General features: G+C 37.0%; 1 protein-coding gene across 2 annotated transcripts in view; it reads right to left on the minus strand.

Annotated features, from left to right (window-relative positions):
- STK26 (serine/threonine kinase 26) overlaps window positions 1-19429 on the minus strand; it is a 68561-nt gene that overhangs the window by 15526 nt on the left and 33606 nt on the right. For both annotated transcript variants that reach the window (XM_054708015.1, XM_008153879.3), the window contains exon 3: window positions 7390-7620. In XM_054708015.1, the coding sequence (XP_054563990.1) occupies window positions 7390-7620 (231 nt within the window). The remainder of the gene's footprint in view (window positions 1-7389; window positions 7621-19429) is intronic.

A 19429-nucleotide genomic window follows, 5' to 3' on the forward strand; every position in this document is an offset into this window, starting at 1 on the left:
TAGCTCGAAATACTAGGGACGCCTCTCTTTCCATAACACTTCATGAGTGGTATTCCCTGAATTGTTGTGGGACCACAGAGTTGACTGGAAGAGAAATGTTTGGTTTTACTATACTGGCAAGTGCCAAGTTGAGATTGGATTGTGTTCCAAAAGTACATTTTTAAAGTAAGATATTTGGAATTTAGAAAGCAAGCATTTTTCCATAAAAATAATGTCTAGTTTCCTGGGGTATTCCCCAAAAGACAATTTAATGTAAAGGTATCCATAGTACAGCAGGAAGAGTAGCAGAGAAACTACCTACTATTTACTATACAATAACAATGTTTCTATGGGGAAATATATATTCAGTGTGCTTAACTTGGGATGCTAGGAACACCTTTCTCAGCTTTACAACCCCAGCTGTGGGATGAAGATTCTCAAACTATTGTCAGTAGCCCTCAAATTCTAAAATCCCTGAGTACTCATTCAAAATGTCCAAGGAGTTGAACTGAAAATGTGCAAGCATCTTCATGACGCTGGGGCCTTATCATGGCAGAGAATGGATTCCAGTAATATCATGATGAGTGTTTAGGTGACATTGCAGTGTGGAGAATGGGATGTGGCCTAGGGTTAGAGACCAGGGAGGGTGGGCTCCATTAATTTAAGATGAAAGGATTCCTCCTTTCTTTCTTGATGCTGATACTAGGATGTATAAGAGAAAGAGAGGAACAATGCTCCCTCCCGCTAGTCTTGACATCCACTCTCTCCTGTCACAAAGGGCCAGCTTGACCTGAGGAAAGAAAGAGCTGAGAGTCTTTGATAACAGTAGTGTCTTTAGAAGGAGAGAGAGAAAATAAATTCCCATTATGTTGATAAGGGGAGAGGAGTTCCAGGATTGTGTCTTATAATTCATTTTATGTATAGAAACCAGGTATTCTGAACCTCAAAATTATGAAACTGATGTGTATTTTATATTCCTTTCAAGAGAAGAAAGGGCTTCTCACAACACTGTATAGCCTGAGATTTTTCTTTTGCACAAGTGTATTTCTAACAACTATTATATTCTACCTTATGAATTCAGAATGCTTCTCATTCATCTGAAATTTAAAAGAAAAATAAAGAATCTTATAAAACATTTTTATCTGTTTCTGCAGTACCGCATGAATGAAAGCACCAGTTTTCCAAGGTACAAATTCAAAACAGAACTTTACCAACTTCTATTCTTCACCAAAAATATTCATATGAAGTTTAATATGTTATTAAAGTTATGACTAATTAACTTCTCAATTTGAAAAGAAGGCTTCCTCTTAGATTTTCCCCCCTCAGCGGAAGTAGAACCCTTCTGAGACAGGCAGAGAACCAGAACTGCCCAATAGCTTTTCTGTTTGCTTCCTTCTGATCACCACTTCCAGAGACAAGCCTCACTGGCGGATGGCCATAGGTCTGGACATTCAGAAGATTGCTAGGCAAGCATGAGTGCTGAAGCAAGGCCTGAGTGGGTATAGACATAAATGGTGAGCTGGTGGGGTTCCTCCCTGCTCAAGGAAGCTTAACCCACAGAGGCTCTGTTTACCAGTTCCTTGGCCACAGCAGTTCTCAATAAAAAAAACACCAATCACAAGCAAAACAAAATCTAGATTCGATGTTTTCATTCCTTTGGAGGGACTAAAACTTCTACCTTTGATTTCTGGTAAAATATGTTTGTGTTGGAGAAAGCAAATAAGTATGTTTGGTTTGCTTTTAAAGAATTTAAAAAGCCAAGATGATGCCTACATTATGGTTTACAATTCTAAAATAGCCAAGTGACTGGAAAACATAAACATACATCCTGTACATTTAAGCATTGGAAGTCTCTGTAGGAAAAACTCCACTTCTTCACTTATAAAATGATCCATACATGTTAAAAATGGGTCAGAGGAATAAGTTTAAAGTCCTGCATCAACATAGTTGGTCAGCTAAGTGTTAGGAAGTAGCTCCCTGTTCCAAAATTCAAACTGCCTAAAGAGCAAGTATTCTATAACTATACTATTTACTGAGGAGTGGTTGGAGTCTAGTGTTAACAAATTACTGGTGTCTAGAGTATCAACTCTGTTACCCCATGAGGCCTTTGAACCTCACTGTTTGCTGCTAAAGGCGACACTTGGCCAAAGGGGGGAGAAATGCTGTGAAATTTGGAATGCATTTGTTAATAGAAAATAGACTTAAAATACCCATTATTGGTATATGTATTTGAGAGATCATTATTATATATCAAGTACATGTTGAATGAAATGAGCTGGTCTATAACTCCAATAGCCAATCATGACATTGACCAGACAAACCAGCATATATAAGTAAAATAAGCTAGTCACCAAAGAACAAATGTATGATTTCACTTATATAAGGAAATTAAGGTAGTGAAATTCAGAGAAACAGAAATTAGGATGGTGTTACCAAGGAGTGTAATGAGGAGAGAATGAGCACTTATTGTTTAATGTGTACAGTTCAAGTTGAGGAATATTAAAAAGTTCTGGAGATGGATGGTGGTGATAGTTGTACAACAAACAATGTACTTAATGCCACAGAATTGCACACTTAAAATTATTAAAACCATAAATTTTGTGATGTGTATTTTACCAGGATAAAAAAAAAAATAGAATGTAGCATAGCCCTAACCTGTTGGATCAGTTGGTTGGAACGTCGTATTGTACAACAAAGGGTTGTGGGTAAGATTCCCAGTCAGGGCACATACCTAGGTTGTGGTTTCAATCTCTGGTTGGAGCATACAGGAGACAACCAATTGATGTCTGTCTGTCTGTCTGTCTCTCTCTCTCCCTCCCTCTCTCTCTCTCCCTCTCTCTAAAAACTGATGAACATATCCTTGAATGAGAATAACAAAACAAAAAAATAATGTAAAATTTTATAGAACTTCAAGTGACAGTAGAGATCATCTTATCATCTCTTAACTGTTTTATTTCAGTTTAGAATTCTTGTCTATACCCCACCTTCACATCCCAACCTCCATCAAAATCATACTCAGGATTTAGTTCAAATACTACTCCCCAGTTTTGGGGTTATTGCACTTTATGTACCACAAATAAGTGAATAATATGAGGCAAGTTAGATGTACATATCTGGAGCTAAGGAGAGAGGCTGGAACCAGAGACATGAATTTAGACATTGTCAAAATAAAGTGGATGAGACTGACCAGGGAAAATATGTATAATGACAGCAATACACATAAGTAAATATCTGTTGAATTGAACCTCATATGGGGCTTCATAGAAGTGTGTTATGTGAAGTTTAAAGCTATTCTTATTTTGAAAAGCAAGAAATATGTAAGGAGAAAAATTTTCCCTCCTTAATTTCCTTCAAGTATGTTTTAAAAAGTTCTGGACATGGACAACAGTATGGTAATTACCAGGGTGAGGGGGGTGGGAAGAGGTAGAGAAAGGTATATGGGGTATAAATGGCGATGGAAGGAGACTTGGCTGGGGTGGTGAATACACAATACAATGTGCAGATGATGTGTTGTTGAATTGTGCACCTGAAACCAGTATAATTTTGTTAATTAGTGACACCCTAATAAAGTCCATATAAAGGAAATGAACATAACAAAGGAAAACTCATATTATTTTTAAAGAATATTGCAGAGACATTCACCCAACCCTGAAATTATGTACATTATGCACACACACAAGTCTCAGGAAAAATGAGGAGGCTACAAAACTGTAGAGACTCTATTCTGGAATATTTTACTTAAATCATTCTATTATTTTTTTTAAAAATAAATATTAGTGGTGGTAGTATCTGGAGGGGAGCATATTTCCTTAACATAAACAGAAATCTAAATCTAAAGGCATTTTTGAACAGCAAATAAAGGCATGATTCAAATTCTATTCAATGCCTGAGTAAGTTTCATTTTAATATTTACATTGAACTAGAAAAATATTTAAAGATTATAAAAGATTCTTCCAGTATTATGAGATCAGAAAGGAAGGGTTTGCTTATTTTAGTACACTTTATAAAGACTAACTTTGTTTCTCAAGAAAATCTGCAGTGAACTAAAATTAAAGGAAAATACTGTGGTCATACTAATGTGTTTGTCTGGTTTTTACTCTTGTTTTTAAAAACGAAGTTATACAGTGAGCTCAGTCAAAATGAACACCAGTACATTTTTTCATGTCTCAAAAAAAATCATTACAACTGCATACAGTTCCAAAGAGCATATAATTTTCTCTCGAAAGCAATAACTTTTCCTTCAGCATACAGTGATTTCTTGGTTATGTATAGTATCCTGTGTAAGGACAACATAAGAAAACCACATATCCTACTCTACTCAATTGACTTTACTCACAAAATTCCCCATGTCATCTGAAATGGAAGGATGGGTCACAATAAGAACATAAGTTGATTGATAATGCAGTTCCCAGATGGTATTTAAAGTATGCAGCCTTGAATTACAATGACTTCATTAAACAGAACCCTGTTATTATTGATACAATTTTACTTAAAAAATACAAGCCCACAGAACCACACTATGTTTTAATATAAATGGAAAGTAAACAAGTTGGTCAATTTAAGAAAATAATTTAAATAAAGCATATTAAAATGTTATAAAATCATAAGACATTTCTTTTTTGTGTATATGTGTACATATATATATAGAGTTAATACATATATGTTTATTTATTTAAGGCAAATATATTCAGGATACAAATCATATCAGCCAGCTGTGAATTTCAACAATTTTATCATGAAATGACATGTTTCTTAAAGTAACATCATGGACTTTACTTAATGATGGGTAAAAGAAATAAAAATAATTCTGTTTAATCCTTGAAAAAAGACATCTTAGATAATGGTTTTATGTCATTAACTGGTGCTGAGAACATTCTACAGTCAAGATTTGGATAATAACTATCAGTTTTATTTTCTTAAAAATTAAGTATTTATTGGGTGACTGGTACATGTAAACCATGAGGGAAATTTTTTTAAATGGTGAAATATTACGAATATATAATACTAAAAGACCTACAATTCATTTTCTATGAGAGTACTAAATATGAACAAAGACTATAAGCAACCAATAAAACAGTCAATACCATTTCAGTACCCATTTTCATTATAATATAGAATAGCTCATTTTAAATAGGGCTTATTTAATATTTTAAGTTAGTTACCAAAAATAGCTTATCTATGCCTAAAAAATAGAAAGGGTCTGGAATTACCAGGATTCAATACAGGAAGAGTAATCCAGAATGAACAAACAACAAGGACAATAACAACACATACATATACACAACAAATTCTTGGGGCTGTGTATAACCAAGGCTGCTATGGGAATTAGGAGGGAGACATAAAACTACTGAGATTGAGTGATCCTAGGATTATTGAAAAAGAACCTTACCACTAAATAAGCTTTCTATATAATTATTTACATAGTAAAATGGAGTAATGGTTCACTGTAAGAAGTAAATTGAACAGAAATTGCCAGCAGAAACACCTTTTCTAGGAAGCCTTTCTTGAAGCCTTCACCCTCCCCTCCAAAAAAGGATAGAAGTGACTACTTGCTTACTTGTGCTCTACTTGTGCCTTATACATACTTAATAACAAAATTGGCCTCTTTTTAGTGCAATATGGGACGGTGAGCTCCTTAATGGCAGTAGTGAGTTGTTCATTTTTACATCTAGCACTTAGTAAAGTGTACGATACATAGTGACTATTTGGCTGTTTAATGATTCATTCTCCTACTCATTCTTTGCACATTCATCTAATTCATGTAATCCTATCTAATAAAGAGGGAATATGCTAATTAACCACCACACCCTCACAAGATGGTGGTGCCCACAGCCACAAGATGGCAGTGCCCAGTCCCCTCAGCCCTGCCTCATCCAGCCGGAGTCCCACAGTCCCCTCAGCCCCACCGGGGGGGGGGGCGGCAGGCACCGCGTGCCTCATCCAGCCGAGTCCCCCAGTCCCCTCAGCCCTGCCTCATCCAGCCAGAGTCCCCCAGTCTCCTCAGCCCCGCAGGGGAAGGCAGTTGGGGGCAATCAGGCTGGCAGGGGAGGGCAGTTGGAGGTGATCAGGCCAGCAGGGGAGGGCAATTAGGGACTATCATGCTGGCAGGGGAGCAGTTAGGCGTCAATCAGGCCAGCAGGGGAGCAGTTAGGGGGCAATCAGGCAGGCAGGTGAGTGGTTAGGAGCCAGCAGTCCCAGATTGCAAGAGGGATATCCAACTGCCAGTTTAGGCCTGATCCCACAGGAGTCCCAGATTGGAGAGGGTGCAGGCTGGGCTGAGGGACACCTTCTCCCCCGACCCCACCCCATGCACGAATTTCATGCACCTGGCCGCTAGTATTAGAATAAATCAAACTTTGTAAAAAGGCAGGAAAATTGTTAATGAATTTCTATATCTTTAGATAGGTTATCCTAGGGCTTATTTGGTAAGCATAACATAAAAATACAGCATATATTTTATGAAGGTCAACAGCTTGAGAAGTTATAAACATACCCCTTTTGGCTTAGAAATAAAGAAAAAAAAAATTGAACAAAACAACCCTCCCCCACCCCACATAAACCCTGAAAAGCAAAGAGCTAACAGTGCCTTTCATTGAAAAATTTCAACACCAAGAAAATAAATTTTAATTTTAACATAATTTAAACTCTAACCTAAGCTATTTTTGTATTTATGCTTCACATTCAATAGACACAAATTGAACTTCTAACTCTGGAACCCCGGAACTCATGGATTTACTAACTAAACAGTTTTCTGTTATGCAGTAACATCTCCATCTGCTGGAACTTTGGGTGTTTGTTAATTCCACGATCATAGAAATTAAAAATCCATTTTTTGGAGGGGTGGAGGAGGGAACAGATATTATTCAATTTCGCTTAAACAAACATTTATCACTTGTGTAAGATGTGCCATGCCCTGTGCTAAGTAGTATAAAAAATCAAGACTAGTTGAGCTAATCTCCCTGCCATCACAGAGCTCACAATCTGGAGGGAGAGAGAGGTGTGTAAATAACCACCAAACCTCAATGGAGTAAGTTACAGTCTTACATATACTATAAATTCTGAGGTTGAGACAGACCAGACCATTGAGAATAATCTGTGAAAGCACTGGGGGGAAAGTTCTTTCTTAACAAAGGATATGTCTCAAGGACCAGCTGCATTTCTGCTCCTCCATCAATCTAAAAGTTCAGGTGTGGTAAAAATGATGCAGCTGAGTACTGGGATGTATTGAGTATACAGCTGCTAGGTCTATACAAATTCTATTTGGCACTATAAATGGGACTGGATTCTGCCTGGAAGCCAAAGACTGCCAAATCCCAATTTAAGATATTGCATTTTTAAAAAAGAATTAAAAAAGAAAGGAAAACTTATAATGAAAATACATTATGACAAATAATATAGCACACACATTACCTTTAAATAAGATCCATAGTATTTTGTTACATATGAGCTGTCACACTGACTCAAAACAGTTATTTCTTGCTGAATGTCTTCAATTTCATCTTCAGCTTCCTCGAGGTCTATGATTTTAATAGCAACCACTTGCTGGGTACGGTTATCAATTCCTTTGAAAACTTCTCCAAAGGAGCCTTTTCCAATGCGTTCTAATTTTGTGAACAGTTCTTCTGGATCAGCTATATTATTCTAAGAGGAGGGAAAGAAAGAAAGGGAATAACACAAATGTTTTGTATCAATTCTTTTAAATGAAGGAAAATAAATCATATAGGACATTAACACATTTTTAAAAAACATACAAATTCCCTTGACTCTTCACATGTGCTTTGTTATAACAACAGTAACTCCAAATGGTGAGCTAGTCCATATTCTACTGGATCACACACATTCACTGGGCTTCCTTTCCTTAATCCTGCTACCACAAACAATCCTATACAACAAATGTTGTCTCTGAAGCCTCCAAAGGGCCAGATATGTTTTAGAGTAAAGCAGCTGGCTATAGATAGTTTGCACATTAATGCTATGATAGCTATAGTGAGAGAACTCTTAAACTAAGTTATAGGTAGGTGAATCATTAAAAATTCTATCATTCTACCAGCAATATGTTACCTTTTAATTCTCCTTTTATACTTCTCCAATTTGGACAACTCAATCAGCCTCACCTACTAGTACACTTCTAAACCACCATGTAAACAACACAGAACACAAAAGACTCACTCTACAAGTCTCATTTTTTTTTCTTGTTTTAAAAAAATCTTTATTGTTGAAAATATTACATAGGTCCTCCTTTCATTTTTTTCTTTACTTGAGATCTTATCCACATGCAATGTTCTCATCAATTACTGAAATAATATTCTATGCCTTCATCATTATAATTGCTAGTACTCATCAGGAAATGGTAATATATTGATCTTTCACAACTTATCTCACAGTGGGAATCCAGAGTAAGTCCACATAAAATTTGTAGTCAAGCATATGTTTTCTTAAATGTATAGGCATGACTTAGATTTATAAATCACTGTCCTTTCCTGGTTCAAAATTATCCTTTATCTTATCATATACAACTTTTAACTAAAATGTTATGCCCACAAGACAACCTTTATATGCCTACTTAAACTCATATTGCTTAATAGTGTACATACTTCAAATCAAGTAGAACACAAGATCTATAAACCTCCCCAAAAGGCACGTTATTAATTTATATTTAAGTGATTTATTACACTGTACCTAAAACTTTACTTTTAGTTCCTTCAAAATATAGGAGAATATTAGCTAGTTCTGGTAGCTATCTATATTTAATTTGACAGTTGAACCCAGATCATCTGTTCATTTACAACTTTACTTAGTCATCAATTTGAGGAGACAATTATAGAGTTAGCATGTTCCCTTATATCTTCTTCTATTACACAAAGTAATCATTAAAGTTCACTTTTTTCTCTCATCAAATTCTCTGCACCATTATAACCAAATAGATTCACTATCGCTCCAGTAAACTAATTTTGAGTAACTTGAAAACTTATAATTGCCTTAAAATTTCTTTCACCAACTTTTCTTTTTTCCAACATGCTTAAATAGTTTGCACATGACCTGCTTATTTTATAAACTTCCACATATTCCTGGGTTGGATATTTTCCATTTCTAAAAGTTGTACTTTCTATGTAGTAGTCTTTTTGATGTTGCAAGCTACTTGTTATCCTCACCCCACCTACAGAACCCACATGAAAGAAATATATCTTGATTTTCCCATATAGGCTTTTAAAAATGGTTTAGACTTTCAGTAGGTTGAAATGCCTTTTTAATGCTCACACTTTTTTATAATATGTTTCCCAACACTTCAGTACTCTCATTATTGATGTCATTGGTATTCTCTTTCTTACCAAGACATTGTACTTCATTGTGATTACTATTACATAGTAGCTAAACCAAAGGTACCTCTCTTCCAACTTATCGTGATGGTTCTTGTCTTTCCAGTACCTTATGGCAAAAACAAAACAAAAGCTTTGTCAAACAGCTTGGTGACAGGTTCATCACCCTATTACTTCCTAAATTCAGTAGATTGGAAAAAGATAAAGAAAAAAGCTTCCAGTCTTTCTGACATAACTATAAAACAAATCTAAAAATTGGAAATATACCATAATTTAAAAATACATAGTATGTACTTTCTGATACACTGTCAACTAGGAAGTAGATTAACCTTGGTTGTAGAGAACATTTTATGCTCTACATAACAAAAAGTGTTGTTGTATTAAATCCTAATCTTCCTTCTTTCCTTCTTTCCTTCCTCCCTCCCTCCCTCCCTCCCTTCCTTCCTTCCTTCCTTCCTTCCTTCCTTCCTTCCTTCCTTCCTTCCTTCCTCCCTCCCTCCCTCCCTCCCTCCCTCCCTCCCTCCCTCCCTCCCTCCCTCCCTTCCTTCCTTCCTTCCTTCCTTCCTTCCTTCCTTCTTTCCTTCCTTCCTTCCTACTTTTTAAATTAAATTTATTGGGGTGACATTGGTTAATATGATCATATAGGTTTTAGGTGTGGGTTTCTGTTATAAAATCTGTATATTGCACCGTGTGCCCACCACCTAAAGTCAAATCTTCTCCTGTCACCTCATATTAAGACCCCTTTCTCCCCGACCCCCTTCCCTCTGCCAACCACCACTCTGCTGTTTGTGTTCATATGTTTCAGTTTTATATCCCACATATGAGTGAAGTCATATGGTTCTTAGCTTTTTCTGTCTGATTTATTTCGCTTAGCATAATGTTCTCAAGGTCCATCCATGTTGTTGCAAATGGTAAGAATGCCTTCTTTTTTATAGCAGCATAGTATTCCATTGTGTAGATGTACCACTTTCTTCTAATCCACTCATCTGCTGATGGGCATTTAGGATGTTTCCAAATCTTAGCTATGGTGAATTGTGCTGCTATGAACATAGGGGTGCATATATCCTTTCTGATTGGTGTTTCTTTTTTCTTGGGATATATTCCTAGAAGTGGGATTATTGGGTCAAATGGAAGTTTCATTTTTAATTTTTTGAGGAAATGCCATACTGTTTTCCACAGTTGCTGTACCAGTCTTCATTCCCACCAGCAGTGCACGAGGGTTCCTTTTTCTTCGCAGCCTCTCCAGCACTTTTTGTTTATTTGTTGATGATAGCCATTCTGACAGGTGTGAGATGGTACCTCATTGTTATTTTGATTTGCATCTCTCAGAAGATTAGTGACTTTGAGGACATTTTCACATGTCTCTTGGCCTTTTGTATGTCCACTTTCCAAAAGTGTCTATCTAGGTCCTTTGCCCATTTTTTGATTGGATTGTTTATCTTCTTTTTGTTAAGTTGTATGAGCTCCCTGTAAATTTTGGAGATTAAACCCTTATTGGAGATAACATTGGCAAATATGTTCTCCCATGCAGTGGGCTTTCTTATTGTTTTGTTGATGGTTTCTTGATTTGTCCAATCTTATTCACATCACTCTTCTACAGAGCCTCTAAGAAAGTCAAGTCAGTTTCCTTCCCACTCAAATCAAATATTCTTTTAAGACTATTAAAATTCCCAGATCTTTCTATTGCTACTGCAAGATTGCAGTTTACTATTATACCTATATTTGTAATACCTTCTCAAAGTTGTATCTCAGGAAGGAGCTCTAAGTTCTAAAGCAGCAAATAGGAAGAAAGGCTAATTAACATCATATTGATTTACAATGAATGGTAGCCAATTTATTACAAAAACAGTTCTGTGAAAATAAAAATCTCACAGATCCACCTCAGAACATTCACATTATTCTTTGACTATCTTTACCTTTCCTTTGCTTGAAATTGATCTCTTTAGCTGTAAGTACATTGTTACAAATTTAGGTCTGAAGCAGAGGTATCATTACTATTAACAAAACAACAATGATAACAATAACCTTTTAGTATGGAAATACTCTTAGGAAGTCCAAAAGGTAAAAACATAAGATGATCATTTTGTTTGTCCCCTGTGTAAAGTCAGGGGCAGATGAAAGAAGACTACTTGCATACTTAAATCACAAAATCAGTAGGTGAAAGAACTTTTGAAGGTTCTCTAAGTGCCCTCCAGTCCTGGCTGCAGGTAAGAATCACCAATACAACTTTTTAAATGCAGATACCTAGGACTCATTCCAAAACTACTGATTCAGAATCTCTGAAATTGGGCCCAGCAATCAGTATGTTTTTTAAAAGTACCCCAAACTATTTTGCATATAGTCGTTTTGGCCCCAGTTTTAAGATTAGCACTTGGGAACCAGTAAGCAGACAGATATTGAATTTGTATTGTTGATTATATGGAACTCTTTACCACTATTTTTTTCCAGGCAAGCCTGTGGCTCTCTTCTAACTTTGAATGTTAAGAGGACAACTTGGAAATTAAAATAAAACCAATAACACCTTAATATTTATATATATGTACCTATATTTTAAAAATTAGATCTTCAATACTTTTATATGGGCACATCTCTACCAGTAAAATTACCCTAAAATAAGACAAGAAACAATATTTACCAAAATATACACAATATGTTCTCTACATTTTGAATATGTACTCTTGAACTTTAAAAATTTTTAATTGATTTCAGAGAGGAAGGGAGAGGGAGAGAGAGATAGAAACATCAATGATGAGAATCATTGATTGGCTGTCTCCTGCACGCACCCTAGTGGGGATGGAGCCCGCAAACCGGGCATGTGCCCTTGACTGGAATCAAACCCAGGATCCTTCAGTCCACAGGCTGACACTCTATCCACTGAGCCAAACCTGCAAGGACTCTTGAACTTTTTTTTTTAGCCCAGCATAATAGCTTAAGATTTAATGGATGACAGTTTTGAGGTAACAGTCAACATTGACAAAGAGTAAAAGTTTAGTTCTAGTTAGCTAGTAGAAAATGGGTAAAAACTGTGGAGGGCGATGTAGGGGAGAAAAAAAAAAAACACGTCTCCTCAACCTTCTTAGGGTCCCTGGTTGGATCTGAACATTAAACTGACAAAGACAGATGAACAGAAGAAAAGTATATAAATCTATTTAACATAAGTTTTACATGACACCAGAGCCTCCATAAGGAAATAAAGACTCAAGCAATTGTTAAACCCATGTGTTTTTGTTAGGTTTGATGAAGACTGGAAAGCTGTAGAAAGATGTGAGCTAAGTGTCATAAACTGAAGGAAACTTAGCAAGGCCTATTTGTTCAGATTCTTCCTGTTGTCTCCCTGTCTTTGGAGATACGGATGCTTCTTTTCTCCTAGTATAGGGAGAGTCCCTCTCACAGAGGGTCTTAAGACCAGTTTCAGGAAGAAGAGCAGGGGCGTATGTGGGGAGGGTGTTGTGGGATAATAAGTGAAGTAACCTTTCTTCTTCTGTCATTTTCTCAAATTCCTTCAGTTTCAAATATCCAATATGCCATAGTGCCATATTTTGAGGTATCCTGTCCTGAACCCCATCAGGAGGCATTAAGAATAGGTCATCAGGAGAAACAAGAAAAAGTAGACAGAGTTAGAATTCTCCCTAGGGTTCTAAGCAGAATGGAGACCCAGAGAGCCAAAAGATGGCAAGAACTAAATGTAACAAATCTAATTTCTTTGAATCTGAGGTAGCTTAGCCAGACTTTTAGTCTGGAGCTGAGAGTGAAAACATAATTCATTTAGGGAAGAGGGGTAGATTTCTCAGAGGATTTGACCAGAAAGAGTTGACCTCATGTGTTCCAAAAGAACCTCGAAGAACTATGAACCAAGCTGAGCAAGGCTGACCTCAAACTACATTTTCCTATAGCCTTCCTACCTTGATAAAACCTATACTATGAATGCCCTTAGCTATAAGATACTGTTTGCATTTTTACAAAGACTGATTATGTGTAAAGTGCCTCACTGATGAGGAGGGGTATACAGGAAATAATGAGCAAAAAATGTGCTAATGACATCAAAGCTTAGAAAGGAAGACCTCTTATCCATTCTAATTCTCAAGAGGTAACAACAATGGTGACCTGCAATGAACTCAGGATACCCTGACAATCACGGAGAGCAACTAAAATCTTTAGCTTAACAATGTACTAAAACCTAGAGACATCCAGTTAGCTACATAGTATTTACTACGTGTACCAGTTAATAATGAGGATTTTTTTCAATAGATGGAGTTACACATATGCTGATATATATGCGATTTGATATGTATGCTATTTTGTATTGACAGCAAGCTTCAAAACTTCATATGTAAAATTTGCTGAAGGTGTTAACATCATAGATATTTTTACACTTAAAAATGTCAAATTTCGAGGGGAGCAAAAATGGCGACTGAATAGAGTCGTGTTTGGAGTCTGGTCCTGGGGCGGAGAGTAGGAGCAGCAGAGGTTCGCAGGGGGAATGTATGTTGGCAAGCCAAGGGACAGCTAAACTCCAGGAGAAGGCGGGGGAGTGCTGGGCAGGGTTCCCCTGACCTTGCAGCACCCTCAGGGGCTGGGTCCCTTCCCAGAGCTGCGGGCTCACCGGGCGCCTCGCCATCTTTCAAGGAAAGGAGGATTTTATTGGAAACCTGACTTTCCGCGACAACTGCAAACACTGAACAGCTGCGAGCACCAGAACACCGGTCCCCTATCGGCGCAAACATTCGGATTCAAAGGAACTCTTCACTGTACCACGGAAAGGTCAGATTTTGCCTGAAATAAGGTGTGGTTTCTCGTCCCCGTGGTGGGAGAGGGAAGCGCGCGAGCCGCAGGACCAGCAGGAACCGGGAGGTCTGTACCTAGAAAAATCGGTGGCAGTTGGAACTGCCGTGATCCATGAATGTGGAAGGGGGTCCTCTGAGCTGCTAACAGAAGTGACCTCTTAAAAGCAACTCATTTTAATCTGACGAGGAGGGTCAGACTAAAAATTTTTAAAGGAGTGCAGGCTCCTTAGTCTGGCGCGCAGACCCACTGTCCGCACACTTGGGCTCTTTCCGACTCTGATTACTAAGCCCAATACATAGGAAAACCCAGGTGGAAAAACCCTGAAAGACTGGAGGGGAAAGTTGTTTTTCCGGAACCTGGGGAGCAGAGCTGGGTGTGACCATCGGAGAGGCAGCTCTGAGGCGCACACCTCCACAAACCAGTAGTGAGTGCCATAGAGGGGAAAAAAAAAAAAAAAAGCTAGAGAGGCCCGGAAGTCAATTCAGAAACACTGCCACCCAGGGGCTGAAACGCTAATTGTCTCTGGTGTAATCAAAAATAAATACTAGAAATTAAGACACGGCTGGCTTAAAAAGCAGGACTGGCTTACAACACTGAGGAGCAGTGAAACGAAGCTGAACTGAAATACCGCCCAGACTGGGAAACAGGCATACCAAACAGAATAATAGAGGGAGTGAATGACAGCTGCTACTGCACATTTTAGTCTTCCTATTTTTTAATTTTAAATTCTTTATTCAAATTTTTTAAATTTTTTTATTCTAATTTTTTTATTTTCATTTTTTGCATCTTTTACTTAAGAAACTATTTTTTTTCTTTTTCCTCACTCGATTTTCACCTTTTTAATTATCACATGTTTATTTTCAATAAGCATTACTATTACTATTATTTTACTTTTTTTTTTTTAATGTCATTTGATTTTCTTTCTTTTATTTTGAAATTAGTGTCTGACATTCTATTTGCATCTTTCCCTTACAATCGTTTTACCCTATCTCAACACTAACATTATGCCATCACTCTCCTCCTAACCTTTCCCCTTTTGGTCCCCAGTTTATCTTAACCCTTTCTGGCTTTAGATTTTCCCTACTTTTTCAGTTTACCCTCTGCTAAAATTTCACCCTACTTATATATCTAACTCCCAACCCCCTGCTCCAAATCCATACATACCTCTCTCTACGCTACCTTAAAAAAATTATTTTTCTCTCTGGCCTTTTGTTGTTGTTTCTTGAATGTTGATTAGTTTGAATTTTTATGCTTTTATATGATATTGTTTTGACTATTCTTTTTGTTTGTTTGATTCTTTTGTTTGCGTTCGTTTTTTACTTTTGTTTCCCCTTCCCTCACTTGATATTAGTTGGTGTTGCAGTTTGTATTAATCTCCAGGCTCGTGTTGCTGGAATTTGCTGGGATTAGTGGTTATTCTAGTGGAGTTTACTCCCCATATATATAGTCTGTTCCCCTTTTCTCTCTTAGTATCATTCTTGTCTCTCTTACTTTTTTTTCTTTTCTTTTTTTTTCTGCTCTTTTCCCAAGTTCAGATTCACACTCTTTTTTTTTGTTGTTGTTGTTCTTTCTTTTTACTCTCCCTCTTCCACTCCTATTCCCTAATTTGTCTTTCTCTGGAGGTTACCTTTATTGGAGGTTATTAATATCGTGAATACAATTCTGTTCAGTGCCTTGTGTGTTGTGCCTGGTTGTGTTGTATTTTATACCTTTAAATCAACGCCAGAGAGAGAGAACTATATAACCAGACATCAGGAGAAGAGAGACGATGGGGAGACAAAGAAATAGCCCCCATAGGAAAGAAAAGCAGGCATCACCAGAAAAGGAAGTAAACGAATTAGAAGCAAACAACCTATGAGAGAAAGAATTCAGAGAAATGGTCATAAGGTGGCTGAAAAGGATGGAAGACAAATTCGACAATATGAGTAAGAACCAAGAGGAAATGAAGAAGAACCAAGAAAAAATGAAAAATGACATCGCTGCTTTAAAGAACTCAATAGAAAGCATCAAGAGTAGATTAGAAGAAGCAGAGGACCGCATAAGTGAGCTAGAAGACAAGATGGAAAAAAATACCCAATTACAACAGCTTCTAGAAACAAAAATTAGAAAGCATGAGGAGAGCCTAAAGGAACTTCGGGACAACACAAAACAAAACAACATCAGGATAATAGGGGTACCAGAAGGAAAGGAAACTGAGCAAGGAATAGAAAACCTGTTTGAAGAAATAATAACAGAAAACTTCCCTGATATAGGGAAGAAAAAACCCACACAAATCCAAGAAGCTCACAGAGTTCCAAGCAAAATGAACCCCAAAAGACTGACACCAAGGCACATTATAATTAAGTTGGCAAACACCAACGACAAAGTAAGAATCTTAAAAGCAGACAGAGAGAGACAGACAGTTACATACAAAAGAACCCCCATCAGAATAGCAACTGATTTCTCAACAGAAACTCATCAGGCCAGAAGGGAATGGAATGAAATATACAAAGTCATGCAAAGGAAGGGTCTCAATCCAAGAATACTGTACCCAGCAAGGCTATCAATCAAAATTGAGGGTGAAATCAGGAGCTTCAGAGACAAAAAAGGACTAAGGGAGTTTATCACCACCAAACCAGCAATTAAAGAAATGCTAAAGGGTCTGCTGTAAAAAAGAAAGAAAGAAAGAAAGAAAGAAATAGGAAGCAAAGAAGGAACACAGGGGTATAGAATAAAAATGGCGACAAATAAGTACCTATCAATAATAACTTTAAATGTAAATGGATTGAATGCCCCAATCAAAAGACACAGGGTAACAGATTGGATAAGAAAACAAAACCCATATATCTGCTGTCTACAGGAAACCCACCTCAAAAAAAAGGACACATACAGACTGAGAGTAAAGGGATGGAAAAATGTTTTCCAGGCGAATGGAATTGAAAAAAAAAGCTGGGGTAGCAATACTTATATCTGACAAATTAGATCTCAAAGTGAGGGACATAACAAGAGATAATGAAGGCAACTTCATAATACTAAAGGGAGAAATCCAACAAGAAGAAATAATTCTGGTAAACATATATGCACCCAATACAGGAGCACCAAGATACATTAAAAAACTCCTGGAAGATATCAAAGGAGAGATTGACAGCAATACAATCATAGTAGGAGACTTCAATACCCCACTATCACCATTGGACAAATCCTATAAACAAAAAATCAGCAAAGAAACATCAATCTTAAAAACTCACTAGACCAGATGGAATTAATCGACATCTTCAGAACATTTCACCCCAAAGCCACAGAATATACATTCTTCTGAGGTGCACATCGGTCATTTTCAAAGATAGACCAAATGTTAGGACATAGGCAAAGTCTCTCCAAATTCAAGAAGATAGAAATCATATCAAGTATCTTCTCACATCACAGTGGCATAAAACTGGAAATCAACTACAATAAAAACAACCCAAAGAAATCAAACACTTGGAGACTAAACAGCATGTTATTAAACCATGACTGGGTTACCAAAGACATCAAGGAATAAATAAAAAACATCATGGCAACAAACGACAATGAAAACACAACAATCCAAAATCTATGGGACACAATGAAAGCAGTCCTGAGAGGGAAGTTCATAGCTCTACAAGCCTACTTCAAAAAACAAGAAACAATGGTAATAAATTACCTAACCCAACAACTCAAAGAGTTAGAGAGAGAGCAACAAGATAAGCCCAGTGTAAGCAGAAGGAAAGAAATAATAAAGATCAGAGCGGAGATAAACGACATAGAGACCAAAGAAACAATACAAAAGATCAACAAAACCAAGAGCTGGTTCTTTGAAAGGATAAACAAGATTGATGGACCTCTAGCCAGGCTCACCAAGAAGCAAAGAGAGAGGACCCAAATAAACAAAATCAGAAATGAAAGAGGTGAAATAACAACAGACCCTGCTGAAATACAAAGGATTGTTACAAAATACTACGAACAACTCTATTCCAACAAACTGGACAACCTGGAGGAAATGGTCATATTCCAAGACAATTACAACCTTCCAAAACTCAATCAGGAAGAATCTAAACAGCTCAACAGGCCAATAACTATGGAAGAAATTGAAGCAGTCATCAAAAAGCTTCCGGCAAACAAAAGCCTGGGGACAGACGGCTTCACAGGAGAGTTTTACCAAACTTTCAAGGAAGAACTAAAACCTATCCTCCTCAGACTATTCCAAAAAATTCAAGAGGAAGGAACACTGCCAGGCTCCTTCTATGAAGTCAGCATCACCCTAATACCAAAACCAGATAAAGACAACACAATGAAAGAAAATTACAGACCAATATCCCTCATGAACATAGATGCCAATATCCTCAACAAAATTCTAGCAAATCGGCTCCAGCAATACATCAGAAAGATCATACATCATGACCAATTAGGATTTATCCCATGAATGCAAGGATGGTACAATATCTGCAAATCAATAAACGTGATACATCACATAAACAAATTGAGAGATAAAAATCACATAGTCATATCAATAGATGCAGAAAAAGCATTTGACAAAATCCAACACCCTTTCTTGATAAAAACTCTCAACAAGGTGGGAATAGAAGGATCATACCTCAACATAATAAAAGCTATATATGATAAACCCACAGCAAACATCATACTCAATGGGCAAAAACTAAAACCATTTCCACTCAGAACAGGAACAAGACAGGGATGCCCACTCTCACCACTCCTGTTTGACATAGTACTGGAAGTATTAGCTATTGCAATTAGGCAAGAAGAAAAAATAAGAGGCATCCAAGTTGGAAAAGAAGAAGTGAAGCTGTCCTTATTTACAGATGACATGATATTTTAGATAAAAAACCCAAAAGATTCCATCAAAACACTAATAGACTTAATAAATGAATTCGGCAATGTAGCAGGATACAAAATTAACGCCAAGAAATCTATGGCATTTCTATACACGAATAGTGAACTTACAGAAAGAGAGACTAAAAAAGCAATCCCATTTATCATTGCACCAAAAAAATCAAGATACCTAGGAATAAACTTAACTAAGGAGGTAAAAGACCTATACGCGAAAAACTATGGGACACTAAAAAAAGAGATAGAGGAAGACATAAACAGATGGAAGAACATACCATGTTCATGGATTGGTAGAATCAACATCATTAAAATGTCCATACTACCCAAAGCAATCTACAGATTCAATGCACTCCCCATCAAAATACCAACAGCATATTTCACAGACCTAGAAAGAACTCTCCAAAAATTCATCTGGAATAAAAAAAGACCCTGAATAGCCACAGCAATCCTGAGAAAGAAGAATAAAGTAGGAGGGATCTCAATACAAGATTTCAAGCTGTATT

This window comes from Eptesicus fuscus, chromosome 1 (assembly GCF_027574615.1).
Source record: "Eptesicus fuscus isolate TK198812 chromosome 1, DD_ASM_mEF_20220401, whole genome shotgun sequence".
In the NCBI taxonomy this organism is placed as follows: Eukaryota; Metazoa; Chordata; class Mammalia; order Chiroptera; family Vespertilionidae; genus Eptesicus; species Eptesicus fuscus.